General features: G+C 31.7%; 1 protein-coding gene across 10 annotated transcripts in view; it reads left to right on the forward strand.

Moving 5' to 3' along the window:
- The window catches only part of Mia2 (MIA SH3 domain ER export factor 2), a 98,331-nt gene that overhangs the window by 61,304 nt on the left and 19,811 nt on the right, over window positions 1–17,216 (forward strand). For 7 of the 10 annotated variants that reach the window (XM_076848238.2, XM_076848239.2, XM_076848242.1 and 4 more), the window contains 7 exons: window positions 4,036–4,174; window positions 6,143–6,244; window positions 7,175–7,235; window positions 8,048–8,083; window positions 11,154–11,221; window positions 12,445–12,527; window positions 14,345–14,473. In XM_076848238.2, the coding sequence (XP_076704353.2) occupies window positions 4,036–4,174; window positions 6,143–6,244; window positions 7,175–7,235; window positions 8,048–8,083; window positions 11,154–11,221; window positions 12,445–12,527; window positions 14,345–14,473 (618 nt within the window). The remainder of the gene's footprint in view (window positions 1–4,035; window positions 4,175–6,142; window positions 6,245–7,174; window positions 7,236–8,047; window positions 8,084–11,153; window positions 11,222–12,444; window positions 12,528–14,344; window positions 14,474–17,216) is intronic. The other 3 variants (XM_076848248.1, XM_076848247.1, XM_076848249.1) reach the window with 1 other exon arrangement.

Here is a 17,216-nt window from a genome sequence, read left to right on the forward strand (position 1 = left end):
ATTTATGAGTTCCAGAAGTTTTCTGGTGGAGTTTTTTGGGTCTTCTAGATATAGCATTATATCATTGGTAAATAGGGATAGTTTGAGTTCTTCTTTTCCTATTTGTATCCCTTTAATTTCTTTTCATTTCGTTTTTTAGGTTTGGGAAGTTTTCTGATATTATTTCATTGAAAAGATTGTGGATTCCTTTGATTTGTATCATTGAGACTTCATCTATCCCGATAAATCTTAAATTTGGTCTTTTCATATTATCCCATATGTTTTGGAAGTTCTGTTAATGGTCTTTTAACATCTTTTCTCCATGGTCCAATTTATTTTCAAGATCATATATTTTGTCTTCATTGCCTGGAACTCTGCCTTCCAAGTGGTCTAGTCTGTTACTAATACTTTCCATTGAATTTTAAATTTGGTTTATTGATTCTTTCATTTCAAGGATTTCTGCTTGATTTTTTTTTTTAGAGACTCTATCTTGTTATTGAAGTGATCTTTCACTTCCTTTATTTCACTCCTTACATCATCCTTTACCTTGCAAATCAGTTTAACTATGATCATTCTAAACTCCTCTGACATTTCTTCTACTGTGGTATTGAAATATCTTGGTTGATTTGGGTCGATTTGTTCCCTTGCTTTTTTCTTGTTGTTTGTGTGTCTACCCATGGAACACTATGGATCTGGGGCAGTAGAGATTATACCCTGTGTAGTTATATTGCCCCTGAAGGTTTTATAGTACCTCACCATTTAGGGGGGAAGACATAGTTAACAACAACCAATTGAAACAATATGCAGCATTTAGCCCAATAGTTCCTTCTATGATGTCTATAATGTTAATTGTCACAATAAACAGAAATGATATGATCAGTTATTACATATAATAAAGGTAGTAAGTTTGCAAAAGGGTTTACAATTTTAAATGGTGGACAGGGAGAGAACAGAAGTGACGCAGGATGTGATGATTATGAGGGAAGAGAGAGAAGATACAAGTAAAAATTGAAAGGAAGAGTGAAACAACAATAAAGATTGACTGTTAGCGGAAGAAAAGAGAGAAAGAGAATCCAGGAAAACAAATACGTAAGAGAATAAAATATATAAAGTAAAAATTTTAAAAATTAAAAGATAAAATAATACAAAACAAATGGAAATATACTAATCAAATATCCTAGCCCTTGAAAAACTGATCGATGAAAAATAACTGGCTTAAGAAATGCCAGGAATGTGAAAAACAAAACAAATATGAGTATGTATAAATGCCCATGAACCATTAAAGTCACAATCAAATAGTGAAAAAAAAAAGGAAAAAAAATAATCTTGATGAAAAGTTGATGAAAAGAATTGTTTCAATTGGAGTTCGAGAGTCTCAGCTTCCATTCTCAGCAGTGTTAGGTGGGGTCATCTGGAGTATGATGTTGCTCAACTCTCAGGGTGGGGTTGCTAGGGTGAAAGATGTAATCTCTAGGCAAACCTATAGGCAAAGGTCTCAGGCTCTTTGCTGTGTGTCAGTTGGTCTGGAGATTTTAAATCCTCACTCCTCCATTGCCCAGCAATTGCTGGTCCACATTAGAAGACTGCTTCCCAATTATCTTCCCTGGGTTCCACTTATGTGGAAGAGCCAATTCTTAGTCTAGTGTCACCTAGATCACCATTTCCTGATCTTGGTTTCAGTCTCCAAACTCAATCTCTCCCACCCCTATCCTTTTGAATTCCTAGCCAGGGGCATCTCTCCTAGCTTGATGTCCTACAAGTAGCTCTTTTGGAAAAGTAAGGAGAGAACCTGCTGGGTTTCTGTGCTCAGTTTTCCCCTGTGTAAACTTCTTTCCACATTTGATTTTTTCCTGGTCATTTAGGCACACTCTTGATTTCATGCAGTGTGGGTTTGCCAGACCTGTTTTTCAGGTTAGACTTGGGTTTGCCAAGAATTGGCTCCTTTAGCTGCTGGCCCTTACGCTGGTTGCAAAATGGTTCCTCCCTCTGTCCTCTGCATACAGCTTGGAAAGGTGGGGCTTCTTTCCTGCCCTAGGAATTGTGCAGTGTGTCTGTGTTCAATCGGGCAGTGTCTTTGATCTCTAAACTGTACCCAGACAAGCCTCTGGCCTCCTAAAAATGCAGATTCTTTTAATTCCCTTTATCTCCCTCCTGTTTTGTTTATGGAAGGACCATTCTGGCTGGTGACTCTGGCTTTAGCAGAAGCTGTGGCACCGGGGATTTCTTCTTTATTTTATTATATCCAATATATGAGTCCCTGATCTGCTTTGAATGTCCAGTATTAAATTCCAGGAAAGTCCCCCACTTTCTCTTTCTTTTTTTTTATGGCAGAGTACCAGGGATTGAACTCAGGGCACTCAACCACTGAGCCACATCCCCAAGCCCTATTTTGCATTTTATCTAGAGATGGGTCTCAATGAATTGCTTAGTGCCTCACTTTTGCTGAGGCTGGCTTTGAACTTGTGATCCTCCTGCCTCATCCTCCCAAGATGCTGGGATTACAAGTGTGCACTACTGTGCCCAGCCTCCTTTCTTTTTTTGTTTACCCACCTTGCTAAGAAGCTGCCCATCTGCTTTCTTCGTTTCACACCATAGAGCAGCCAGAAAAGTGACCTTCTCTGTTCTACCATGTTGAAAACTCCCCTCTTCATATAATTTCTTAACAAATCTTTAATTTTTTTCTCAAATGAATATTAGAGAATCTGTCTGCTTGTACTTTTATTCCAAATCTAAATTTCTTTTTTAATGGGTTTTGAAAAAAATTTTTTGATAATGATATTCTACTTATAATATAAATGTTTTCTTTAAGTAAATGGTTTACCCATCTCTTCCTTTTTTTGGTAGTCATTTACAGTGTCCTTTTAAGCTATAAAAATTTAAAACAAAATAGCTAAGTACAAAAGTATAATAAAGATTCAAGTGTTGTTTAAAGTGTTTGGCTTTGTTTTTAAACAATAGGTAAAATTCAGTTTTAGTTGCAAGAACACTCAACACAGATTTCTTTGTTAAGTGACTTTTCTTAGCAATGGCTTAAAGCCTAGATCAAATATTTTTCTGATGTAGATTTTAAAATTTCTGCAGAAAGACAGATATACACAGTTTTCTAAGCATTTAATCATTTAATGTTAACATATGGTGTATATGTTTACTTAATGGGTGTTTTAGAATAGTTGTATATAATTACATGTAATTATAGCATTTTCATTATTGTTAATATGATTTTGAAACTACACTCTTGAAGCGCAGTGAGTTTTTTTCTTATAGTAAGACTCGTGGTTGTGATTCATACACAGCCTTTGGGAAATGATACCTTAACTTTAACAGAGTTCAGAATTGAGATTATTATAGTGGTACCTGAATTATAGAGTTTAGAATTGAGGTGATTTTTGAAGATAAATGAGGTTTTAAAAAACAATTGGTATACTAAGAAATAATTTATAATTATTTAAAATCATTAATTTTCATTTTTGTAGATGACTCTTAGGTAATTTCGCAGTTGAAACAATGATAAAGTTGGTATTTTTCTCTCTAATTTTTTTCTCATTTAAGTTAGAAGACATTTGTGTATTTGTTATGAGAAGATCCTTAATTTTCACTTGTGATACATGTGCAAAATTGGCTTAGAAAAAAGGGCTGGATAGAACTTAATATTATTGAGAAATAAAGTTTTCATTTAGTAAAAACAGTCCATTTATCATGTGAAAGTAGAGAATGCTGAACTAAATTATCTGCCTTTAAAACACTCACCTTTACAGTCTTCCTAAGAATTCACAGGCTTTTAGCTTCCAGATTGAAATTTGATTGCTGGAATTAGAATGTTGAATGTTTTGGGAATCTTATAAATAATAATAATTTAAAAAATTGAAAACAATGTATTTGGCTTTTTAATTGAAGTAGTAAAAAGAATTCAGGTATACAGAATACCTTACAGATTTTGTTGTTGAAGAGAGTTTAAGATTGAGTTTATTATTTTTAATAATTTTATTTTTCTGAAATGTTTTTGTATAACTCAAAATCTGTACTCCTTTAATTACAACTTTTCAAAAATTTCTTTAGAACATATTAAAAATCTTCAGACTGAGCAAGCATCTTTGCAGTCAGAATATACACAGTTTGAAAGTGAGAATCAGAAGCTTCAGCAGAAACTTAAAGTAATGACTGAACTATATCAAGAAAATGAAATGAAACTCCACAGGTAATAAAAATTATTTGATAACAAGTATAATAGCTTTAAAAGTATTATGTAATATATTTAAGATCTATAATCATTGAAATTTCTCAGTTTATGACTAGATTATATTTCATAAGTTCGTTTTAAAGGAAATTATTTGATCTTGAAGCATTTTTTCTTCAAGGAAGAAAATATAAATGATGTTGGAACTTCCAAGCTAGATCACAAAGTTCTCTTGTAACTTACAATAAATAGTCAACACATTATTGCCTTAAAATTTCTAATACTGGCAGGCCAGGCCAGGGAATCTGATTGAATGCTCTTGATTGGCTCTCTGATATATGCAAGGGCTGGGGATATAGCTTAGTTGGAAGAGTGCTTGCCTTGCATTCACAAGGATCTGGGTTCAATCTCCAGCACCACACACATAATAAAAGAATGACCATTTCCTCTGATATATGTAAAATATACCTTTCTCTTTTGTAAATTGTTCCTGTCCAGGTATTCCTTTTTTTTTTTTTTTTAAGTAAATGGCAGTGTTATTTGCCTAGTAGCTTAGGGGAGTGCTTTCTAAGCAATAGGTATTTAGTGTGTAGAATATAAAACATTTACTTGTGCTCTGTAGTATTTCTAGAAGTTCATAAAGGAGAAGAAGATACCCACAGAGAATTCCATATGTGTTTTCCTATAAGATTCAATACATATTACTTTCTTTTTTTTTTGATGCCATGGATTGAGCCCAGGGGTATCTTACCATTGAGCTACATCCTAGCCTTTTTAAATTTTTTATTTTGAGACAGGGTCTCACTAAGTTGCTTAGGACCTTGCTAAATTGCTCACACTGGCCTTGAACTTGTGATCTTCCTGCCTCAGTCTCCTGAGTTGCTGGGATTTGAGGCATGTACCACTGTACCTGGCTCAATAAATATTTTTTGAGAGACTGATGTTATTAATGGTAGTATATAAAACCATATGGATAATGTATTATAAAGAGTTACTGCTTGGGAGCTTTGAGCCCTATTAAAGTGATATGCCATATAATGACATGTTGTGGTTGAACTATATGTATGGTAAGTGGTCTCATAAGATTTTTTTAAAAAAATATTTTTTTAGTTGTTGAGGGACCTTTGTTTTATTCATTTATTTATATGTGGTGCTGAGAATTGAACCCAGTGCCTCACACATGTGAGGCAAGTGCTCTACCACTGAGCCACAATCCTAGCTTCTCATAAGATTTTTGTCACTTTCTGATATCTTAGAGTTCCTAGTTTATACAAGTATATTCTGATGTAAACATAGTAATAAATTGCCTAATGAGGCATTTCTCAGGATGTATCCCTACTGTTAAGTAAGACATGATTGTATTTAGTTTTTCTGTGCTTCATTTTCATTTATGTAAAATAGAAATAATAATACCCTTCTTGTAGAGCTGAAGGGAAGTAATTAACAAAGGCCTAAGAAGTTTCTAATTCATACTAATGGCTTAATAAGTTATTTATTATATCAGTATTAAAGAACTAAGAGTACTAAGTAGAACTAGTATTACTACTAATATTATTTATTATCATTACTATTATCAACTTGGTCTAGAAACTTACTATGTAATTTAACCACCATATTAGGAAGTTACTAAAACACAGTTTATTAGTTGGTGCCTCTTTATCTAACAAATGTGTATATATTATTCATGAAGGCAGAATAACTGACACACAGTCACAATGGTTAAAAAAGTTTTTAATGTTTATCTTGGGTAATTTACATTTATAATAAATTAATGTAGAAACTCCTGAGACTATTGTTAGTACTACAGTATAAGACACAATACAGTTTTCAGTTTATATGATTTAATTTCACCCAAGAAATATTTATACTGTAATGGTATTATGGAAATTGCTTTATGGGAAACACTAGTTTTGATATAATAAAAAATATGTAATTGTAATTGATTATTATATGACATGTATTAAAAGAAATAAAACATTGTGTTTTAAGGAAATTAACAGTAGAGGAAAATTACCGGTTAGAGAAAGAGGAGAAGCTTTCCAAAGTGGATGAAAAGATCAGCCATGCAGCTGAAGAACTGGAGACCTATAGGTATTAAAATACTCTTTGAGGTGGGGAGGGTATCTAAAAATTCAGTATTAGAAAAAAATACTAAAGCAACCAAAAATAAATGATAAAATTTTACTTTATTACTTTTTATTCAGATTTATTGCTATTATTCATTTATACAAAAAATGTAAAAGGAAGGAAAAATGTTTTCTTTTCAGGGTGTGTGATTTTAAAATCTCACATTTGAATATGGGCAAATCCTGTTTTCTGTTATTTGAAGAAATTTGTGGATAGACATTAGTTTTAAGATCTTCTTTGGTTCAAGTGGGGAACAATATATACAATATTAATGAATTCAGCAAGCATGCTCAAAAAGAAACAAACACAATTAGTGTATTGAATAAGTGTGTGTAAGGCTAAACGTCTAGTTGTTAACTTGGTTCAGTCCTCACTGATCCAAGGAAATAATAGAAAACATAGAGGAAAAAAGAGGGAAGGTATCAACTATCCCAAATAGTTGTGATATTTCATTGTCCCTTAAGAAGAGTAGGCTTGGGTTTACCCAAAGAAGGAATTTCCTTATTAGTCTTATAAAGACACAAGTAGCATTCTACTGTGCAAAGGTGGTTAATTTCCTAGAGTTCTATTAAGATTACAGACATCTGAATCAATCTCCCAGGATCATGGTTCTTGAAAATAAAACAACCAATAAACTGTATAAATCTTTGTATGACTTTTGCGTTGGATAAACCCAAAGAGTAGTACCCTTAAAGCTTAATTAAGGTTAAAATTATATCAGGAAAAAATATACTTTAGAATCTCTTAAAGGTGATTATTTCTTAATGTGGAGTTCTGGAAGTGTTTTACACAAAATAGAGCAGTCTGAGTATTTTAATATTTTTTAGTAGAGAGTTTGTGCTCTCATTTCTTCTATATTAATACTGTTGTAAAATAATTATTTGTTTCTTGTAGAAAGAGAGCCAAAGATCTTGAGGAAGAATTGGAGAGAACCATTCATTCTTATCAGGGGCAGGTATGTATGTATGTATATATGTATGTAATAATGTGTGCATGTGTTTGTGTTTATATAATTAAAATCATTCTGATTTGTTTGAATTGATACAGGAATATAATTACTTGGCCAATTGCATACCTCCCTTGAGGTATTGTGTGTAGCTGTGAAACATTTCCACAGCTAAAGATTCTAAGATAAAAAATCTTATTTAAAGTTTTCTGCTTCTTTTGGAATGTTGCATAAATAAGCATCTATCAGCTTTGGGCTCTCAAATTCAGACAGATTAGTTGTCTGTTAACTGGAAACTCTTATAGTTAATTATTACATAAAGAGATATTAGCTATTTGGTTTTCATTTTAAAAGTATGATAGATTATACAAAATTATGCTATGTCCATGTACAAATATTCAACAATGAATCCTGTTTATACATGTATCATATATGTATATAATGATAATGCACTAATTAATAATAATAATAATGATAACCATAGAAGAAAGATCAGTGGACAATTAGATGGGGGAGAGAGAAGGGGAGGAAAATGGAATGTACTGGGGAAGGAGATTGAGCAAATTATGTTATGTGCATGTATAAATATGGCATAATGAAGTCCACTGTTATGTATAACCATAATACACCAATACAAATAAATTTTAAAAAGTATGCTAGATTAGGTCATGTTTACATAAAAATTTGTTTTAAAAATGTTGCTTGCTTACTTTTCTGAGATGCTGAGGTATTTTGAGTTGCGCACTAAATCATAGTGGAAGATCTGAATGGTTTTTATTTAAGAAAAAAGTTGTCAATATTTTAATGACTTTCTTTTTCAGATTATTTCCCATGAGAAAAAAGCACATGATAATTGGGTAAGTTTTAAATTTCCCTAAGGCTCTTTTGTCAAATTCCTTTCAGATGATATACTACTCATTTAAATTAAGTGAAAATATAGTATTTAAAAAAATCATTTTCTATGAATTTTACCATTTGTAAAATTATGTTAAAAGTTCAAACCATATGGAGAGGTACAAGGAAGTAATAATTAATATTGCTTTCATTTATCTGTTCTTTTAATGCATTTAAACATAAAAGCATGAATTAAAAAAAGAAAGAAGAAATTAAGAAACCCTATTATATCTTACTATTTATAAATTGCTTTCTTAATGTCATTGATATATTTTTATGAATATTTCATAATTTATAAAACCTTTCTCATTTGATGAACCTTTAGTTTTTTTCTACTTTTTATGATTATCATTTCAGATATTACTTTCTTCACTAAGCATTTCTTTGCTTCATCCTGTTCGATTTAATCTGTTTTTCCTTTGATCTCAGGTAGTTCTTTGTTTTTGTATGTCCTGTGTCAGGTATCTTGTTATTATTTGCTGTAGTCATTTATATTTGTTTATACCATAAGAGTTAAACTCCATAAGTCAGGGTTTGTTTCTTTTTCTAAGATAGCTGTACCTAAAAGAATGCTTTGTATATTATAAGTATTCAGTATTTGAATATAGCGTTTTAGATCAATGTCTGATCATTCATGAAACACTTTTACCTAATCTTTGAAGCTATAAGCTTTTCAAAAGTCTGTAATCATTTGCCATCTCCTCCCCACCCCCATCCCATCTCCACTACTGGAGTTTGAGTCCAAGAGCACTCTACCATTGCTCTACATTCTCAACCATTTTTATTTTTTATTTTAAGAAAGTGTCTCACTAAGTTGCCCAGGTCAACCTCAAACTTTCTATCCTTCTGCCTTAGTCTCCAAGTTATTTGGATTATAAGCATGTGCCACCATGCCCCGCTCTTAATATATTATATTAAGTAGAAGACACAAAAACTCTTAGGAAATAAGCTATCAACATAAAGATATATTATGAAAAATGGGTAATTTAGCAAGACCCTGTCTCTAAAATAAATAAATAAAGCTGAGGATGTGGCTTAGTGATAGAGTGTACCTCTGGGTTTAATTCCCAGTATTGCCAAAAAAAAAAAATATTTTTTTAATGGTATGTCATATTGTCTTAAAAACATTTATAAGTAATTTTGGTTCTTCGTTGTTAATAGTTAACTTAATTGGTATACTTTTACTAAAGTTGCCATTGGTGTAATATTGTTAGTACAAATTTGATTATATAATTACTTAATTGGAAAAAATTACATGTGGAATCTTTTTTGATAGTGATAAAATATATTTAGGCTATGCTTTTTAAAAAATTTACAGAATTTATTCTTTGGCCAGTTAAAGTGAGTTCTAACGTGTAGTTCACAATTTTAAGTGAAAGAAAATTTGACAGCATTGTTCCCTTTACCTATAAATAATTATTGTTATAGACTGTTAATTTCTCTACCTTTGTATGATCAGTCCAACCGTCAGTTCAGTGTTCCGAAATTGTTTAATCTAATTTTCAGAGTCCTCTTGTTTTTTTTTCCCCTTTCCCCTCACTTCCTCTTATATGTAATTTTGTATAACAATGAGGGTCTCCTTCCTTTACCATGCAATTTCCCTTCTCTCTCCTTTTCCCTCCCCCCTCTGGTCCCTGTTTAATGGTGATCTTCTTCTCATGCTCTTCCTCCCTGCTCTGTTCTTAGTTGTTCTCCTTATATCAAAGATGACATTTGGCATTTGTTTTTTAGGGATTGGCTAGATGGGGTAGAGAGAGAAGATGGGAGGGGAGGGGAGGTGAGGGGAGGGGGGATAGTAGAGGATAGGAAAGGCAGCAGAATACAACATACACTAGTATGGCAATATGTAAAAAAGTGGATGTGTAACTGATGTGAATCTGCAATATGTATACGGAGTAAAAATGAGAGTTCATAATCCGCTTGAATCAAATGTATGAAATATGATATGTCAAGAGCTTTATAATGTTTTGAACAACTAATAATAAAACTAATAATAAAAAAAATTAAAAAAAAAGATGTGAGGAAAAAAAATAGCGTTACCCTAGATTAGGTAGAGAGAAGTGTAGAGAGAAGTGATGGGAGGGGAGGGGAGGAGAGGGGAGGGGATGGGGAGATAGCAAGGGTAGTAGAATGAAACAGATATTATTATTATTACTGTGTGTGTATATGTGATTGCATGACGAATGTGATTCTACAACCTGTATACTCAGAAAAATGAGAAATTATATCCCATCTGATTCAAATGTATTGATATGCCAAGGTCATTGTACTGTCATGTGTAACTAATTAAAACAAATAAAAAAATAATTTTCAGAGTCCACAGAATGATGGGGAAACATGCAGTATACTATACATGTTTAGCCTTTGTCCACATCTATTTGAGAACATTGCATGTTCTTGATATTTATCATAAACTTTGTTATTTATATATTTGGTTTTTAACCTCTTAGTAAGTTAAAAACCATTAAACAAATGTAAAAGACTTAGAAGAATGCCATCTGTACAATGCATAACAGATGTGCAATGTGCATTGATTATATTTGGCCATTTAAAAAAAAAAGACCTGAACTGTCATGCTGTGAAACTATTTTAGATCTTTGTAGTTCACTGAATCACAGTAATTTTTTTTCCTCAGAGATGCTTGTCTTATTTGATAGAGAATGCTGCCATGCCTAGTAACCCTGTGTCTCCGTTGCCTTTGCCCTAAGCTTTTGTGTTTTTATATGATTCTTACCCTGTAATTTGGATATTTACGTCACCAAATAATGCTAATCCATGATTTCACATATAGGTAGTTACACTTATTAGCAAGTATACAATTAAACTCCTGCCTTAGGCTCATGTCTTCTGCTTACATGAAACACATTCCCTTTTTAAATAATTCCCTAAATTTAAAATGTTTTACCTTGAGTTTATTGAAATGGATACTTGTTTAAGAGATTGAGATATTTTTATGCCATTATTGTGATACTTATGCTATTCTTTCATGAAGTTTGTATTAATGTATTTTTAATATGTATTAACTTCTTTAAGTTGGCAGCTCGGACAGCTGAAAGAAACCTTAATGACTTAAAGAAAGAAAATGCTCACAACAGACAAAAGTAAGTATTTTGGTGGGAATAGTTTAAAAACTTAAAATTAGTTATTACTTTTTTGTTAGTTATTTTATTAATTAATACTTTTTAAAGGAGAAAGAAGAAAACTTGCAATGGATTCAGCATATTCTGTTATGGAATATCTATTAGTTTTATTAGGTGTAACTAGTTTTTGTTTGCTTGTTTGTTTGTTATTGTTTGAAATGCTTGTTTTAGTAAGGCCATTGAAGCAGCACTTGGGGAAAACTGTTTATAGATTCTAAGTGTAACTTAAATTTTTTTTTTTTTGGTAAACCAGAATATGTGGAGTGAGGTAAAAAGGGAAGAAAAGAAAAAGGTGAATCTCTGACATTGTAATGTTGATAGTATCAGCATTTCTTTATGGTTAAGTAGAGAGAATAAGTGTTTGTTGTCTCTCTCCTCTCCTGGTTTCATTGTATTAGGTGACATTGTTGTATAATAATAAAATGAAGGGGAGAATAAAAGTATGTAGCAGAGGGAAGAGTAAATGCTTTTCTCTGAGGCTGATATCAGTCTTCTCAGAGTGTTCTAATTTCTTGCCAGACTATACTATTGACACTGTTGAATATTAGTTTCAGTCTTCTTACTCGTATTTTCAACTCTCAGCCAAAGCATTAAATATTTTATTTCAGGTCTGATGGTTAAAAACTAGAAGTAAGATTTCTTTAAAATATTAGATTTTTAAGATAAAAAGTTGAAGGATAAAAGAGTTAGAAGGGTTAATGGGATTTCTAGTTTTATGTTATATTGAAATCATGAGTTACATTACCATGGAAAGCATACATAACGAAGAGCCAGTAATGCTGGGTTTTAATCCTGCATTTTCTTAATTTAAACTCAAATCATTTAAACTCCTACCCTCAGTTATATTAGTTAAAATGATGAACTTCGTGATCTTGGGGGTTTTCCATTTGAAAAATTTGGATTCTGTATACACTACTCATTGAAGTTTAGTTTTGAGGAAAAAATGGAACAATTCCAAACATTAACAAAGCATCACTATCCTTAGGCAACAAGAAACTGGTTACCTTAAAATAAGTATTGAGAGAGAGAGAAAGGTGTTTTGGTCAGAATAATTTTTGAGGACTTATTCCTCTATACAGATATGGAGATAGTAAGAGTAGCTTTATTTGTTAGTGGCATTTTTTTGAAATGTGGGTGCTTCTCTTGGCCATCTTAACTTAGAGATGTTTGTTCTTTATTTACAGATTAACTGAAACAGAGTTTAAATTTGAACTTTTAGAAAAAGATCCTTATGCACTTGATGTTCCAAATACAGCATTTGGCAGAGGTAGTCCTTTTTTTTAACCCCTCATTTAAAATACATAATATATATAGATTACATATATATTGCATATATAGTTTGTAATAGCATAAATTACTACTATTATTTATAGATATTTTAGATTTTGGAGCCAGATTCTATTCTATGTTCTCTTATGAACTTCACACTTCTGGGTTTTGTTTTGCTAGTAGTAATGAAAATTATTTCTATGTCCCTTTCTTAGTAGAATTTTGTAAGATAACATATTTTTAGTACTGTGAATTCTTTGAAAAGCCAAGAGCTTGGTATTAATAAGGTACTCACTGACTATTTTTTGGGCGAATGAATGAATTAGAAGTACTTCAGTAGAATAACATAGTGACTGTTTACATGTTAACTGTACTTAGAAATTTTCTTGAATTATAAAAATGAGAATAAAAATGTTTGTTTTTTAATTATTTAAAAGTATTAAAAAGTGGGGAAAACTTAGTCTTAGTTTTGATTAATTTAATTATCCCCAATTCTTTGTAAGATGTATTTACTATTTCTGTCCATTCATTCATCATTGAATTAGCATCTTCAATGATAACAAACTATTTCAAATCGTTTAAATTTTTCAAAATAATTTTAGTTTAATTAAGCTCCTGTTACAGTGAAAATAAACCAATCTTTATAGATAGAATCTCATTTTAATAATCTTTGGGAAATTATAAAAAATCACTTTTGAGAGTCATCTTTAATTAAAGTGAAAGTCTATTTCTACATTTTAAAAATATCAGACTATTACAAATTTAAAGTAGTAACAGTTGTGGGGGAACTTTATAGAAGGAATTTTTGTCTAAATCCAGTGTAGAAGTCTCAGGGAGGATAAATAATGCTTTTTTTTTCTTTGTTGTTGTTGTTGTAACTGGTTTGAGTATTATAATAGCTGCACCTTATAGAATTTACCCTGCTTTTAAAAAAAATGTTATTTTGGTGATATTTGTTTCTTTTTTGATGTTGATTTTTGACTTCTGGAAGCATAACCATTACTTGAAAGTGGTTGTTTATAAAATGTTAGTGCTCTTGGTTACATGGATTGTAGAGAAAGTGACCTATTTGATGAATACTATACATAACCTGATTTTTTACTGGTCAGAATCAGAAATAATTTTTGATGCTTCAGAGTGTTTTATACGTTTTCTACATTTCAGAATCTGAGCTTTATTTAACATTTTATGACCCACCATAGCCTATGTGGCCCTAATTTAAAGTGAATGCTACCGTGTTGTAACCCTCACCTGCAACTGAAATATCTGGAAACATATCGCAATAATACCAAAACAAAACTGCTTTGCACAGTGTTGGTATTGTACCCAATGAGGTTTATCCAAGCAAGATTATTGCTAAATGAAAAATTAAACCAAACCAAAAAACTTAATGTCTCCCACATCCTCCTATAATTCCAAAATATCACCAGTATCCTTTGCTTAAACTGTATGATTATATAAGTGTATTAATCACTTATAGGATGATATTTTTATTGACTGAAATGTCTGTAAAAATATGAGAATTCAGGGCTGGGGATGTAGCTTAGTGGTAGATCTTTTATTTAGCACACATAAGGCCCCGGGTTTCATCCCAGCACTGCGAAAACAAAAGAAAATAAAACCAACAGACTTCATATTTAATTCAGTCCTAAAACCAACAGTCCTTCATATTTAATTTTAGCAAAACCAAAGGCAATGGATTAAACTTAAGTTGGCAATAAGAGAACCTGATGGTAATGGTTGATATGGCAATCTAACTTTATAGTGTAGCTAACTGAAGCTATGAATTTAAATATGTTGTTTTAATTATTCCAGAGCATTCCCCATATGGTGCCTCACCATTGGGTCGACCTTCATCCGAAACGAGAGCTTTTCTCTCTCCTCCAACTTTGTTGGAGGGTCCACTCAGACTCTCACCTTTGCTTCCAGGGGGAGGAGGAAGAGGTATCTTGTTTAAACATTTTTATTACTCTATATTTCTTCCTTCCTTTATTTTTTCATCTCAACTTACTTTTAAAATGATCTGTGAAATACACATTTGAAAAATACGAGCATTCCTTGCACTTACTGAGGGTTGCTTTTTTGGGGGAAAGATCTCTACAACATCTAATTTTTAATATATTTTCTTTAGAAATAAGGTTGCAGAGGTTGTAAAATCCAAAATGCTCTGAAATCCAGAACTTTTTAGGCATGGTGCTCAAAAATTCTTGGATTTTGGAGCATTTCTGCTTTTAGATTTTTAAGTGTGCAATCAATAAAATGCCTGGAGCTACTCTAAATTTTAAAAAACTTCAAAACCAGAAACATTTTGGTCTTGACTATTTTCAATAAAGGATACTTAACCTGTACGAGATTACATTTTGATCAATGACATGATGCACACATTTTTGCAATCATATTTTAACTGTATGTTATACTACATAATATAAAACTTTTTAAAGAATGCATAAAATGTAATAACAGAATAACCTAGCATAAAATTATATTTTGGTGAAACATTATTGAATGTAGGATATTTAAGTTTTTTTTTTTTTTTTTTTTTTTTTTTTTTTTTACTTTATTACCATTATCTTTTTATTGTAGAAAACCAGGAATTGGAAGAACCCTTTTTTTTTTCCCTCAAAGTGAAGAATTCAGTCGTGCTCTTTTAGGCAGAGTTTTGAAGGAAACCTTATATAGACCTAAATTATTTGTTGAGACCAACCCAGGTGGTCTACTTTGTTGCCCCCCATCCCCCACCCCTTACTTGTTCTTGAGAATTTCTGTGGCTACCTCAAGCCTAAGTGTAACAATTGGTATTCCTGCATTTACATCATCAGTGTTACCCTGGTGTTTCAAAGGCCCTACTGCCTTTGAAAACTTGTATGCCTGGAGAATCCTTTTTTGCTCTCTCACCATACTTTCTCCACTTTGTCAAGTGGTTTTTCCCTGATTTTTGCCCAATTTCAAAAATATTGAGCCTTATTTATTTTAAAATTGGAAGTCTTCGGTGTTTAGTCCTACATCTTTGTTTTATGAGAGCTGATGGCATTTTTCACTAGTGAAATGTTCTGACCTTTTCTCTGAGTGATTTTAACAGTCTGAATCTGAGGTAGGAACATGATATAATGAGACTACATTTAAAAACACCAGACTAAATCCTCTGTATCAAAGTTCATACATTTAAATTGATATTACTCATCTAAATAGTCTCAGGAACTCTGTATACTTCCCTGTTGAACTGCCATTATTCTAAATATTTTTGGAACTCTTTCTTAGGAATTGCTTTCAAAGAATATGAAGAAAATCACTTTCTCCTTTTTGATTGTGAGATAGTCTCTCTTTGGCATTTGTACTTATATCTTCTCTTTGCTCCACTTAGAGCTGCTCCTTTCTACCTCCCAGACCCTTGCAGATTGGGTTCACGGTTTGGGTTCACCTTGGAAAGAGCCTTTGCTTGTGTTGAGCTGGAAATTCCTAGGGAAAAGGAAGTATACAAAGAACCCCAGGGGGCTCTGCATTGAGCACTCCAAGAAGGGATATAATTTTGAAACTCATAGGTCTGCTATAAGCTTGGGGCTTATTATCCTAAGTCAGTGTTCCCTTACCCCATTTTTTAAAAAATTTGACAATTTATATTAAGAAATACATTTTCTATCATGTCATACTACACACAAACATAAATATAATTGAAACCAGTTATATGAAATTATACTTACCATTACAGTTTTGATGATTTGTAATATTTTCTATTCAGTTTCATTCTATTTCATTAAAAAAAATGCTGATTAACTTCACACACCACAAATGGGTAGCAGCTAGAAGTCTGAAAAACAGTACCCTAGAAATAGGGTATAATTGGTTAAATTGAAAATGTGAATTACTGGAAGTTGAAATTATATAAGTCAAGGATTGCTTGTAGTCAGTTTCATATATGAACTGAGAATAAAATTTACCTTTAATTTTTTTTCCTCTTCTGTTTTTACTTTCTTCTCCTATTTAATTGCTTTCAAGATACAATGTGTTTACATTGTTTGCAAAGGTGTTTTATTACTTTTTGTTTAAAAAGCTACAGAAGTTCTTGGTAAGTTACCAGCAGGTCTTAAAAGAATGTTTTGGACTGAAAGTTTCTGTGAGTCACCAAGGAAGGAAAGAGAGCATCCTCCCTTTAATTATATTTTCACATTTGAAAGTTTGGATGAGATGTATGTTTAAATAAGATTGAATATAGGAAAATAATTTCTTTTTGTAGTAAATTGTATATAGCTTTTGGTTTTAATAATAAAAGAAAAACTTTTAACTTCTGACATTTTCAGATTTGTAATTTTTACCTAGTGATCAGTTGTGGTCTGGTAGTAAGCAATAGGAGAAAGTCTGAATTTCTTTTTAGTTCCCCATAATATTCTTTATTAGTGCATTGTAATTACACATAATAATGGAATTTGTTGTTGAATATCTCTTTTAAATTTTTGTGCTTTGATCTAGATGATGAACTCAGGATATCTGACTCTTGAAAACATTTTCGGCTTTTCTAGACTTCTAATGAACTAATTAGAAGAATGAACAAAATAGGAGGACAGATTTGGGGAATTTTATAGAACCATAAGAAAAATGATATTTGCGCTCCTGACAAAGTCTGTTGATCTGAGCCTATAAAAGAGAATAGATGGAAGGTTTTTTTTAAAAAAGATCATTATTTGTTAAAAAA

The sequence above is a fragment of the Callospermophilus lateralis genome, chromosome 3, assembly GCF_048772815.1.
Source record: "Callospermophilus lateralis isolate mCalLat2 chromosome 3, mCalLat2.hap1, whole genome shotgun sequence".
In the NCBI taxonomy this organism is placed as follows: domain Eukaryota; kingdom Metazoa; phylum Chordata; class Mammalia; order Rodentia; family Sciuridae; genus Callospermophilus; species Callospermophilus lateralis.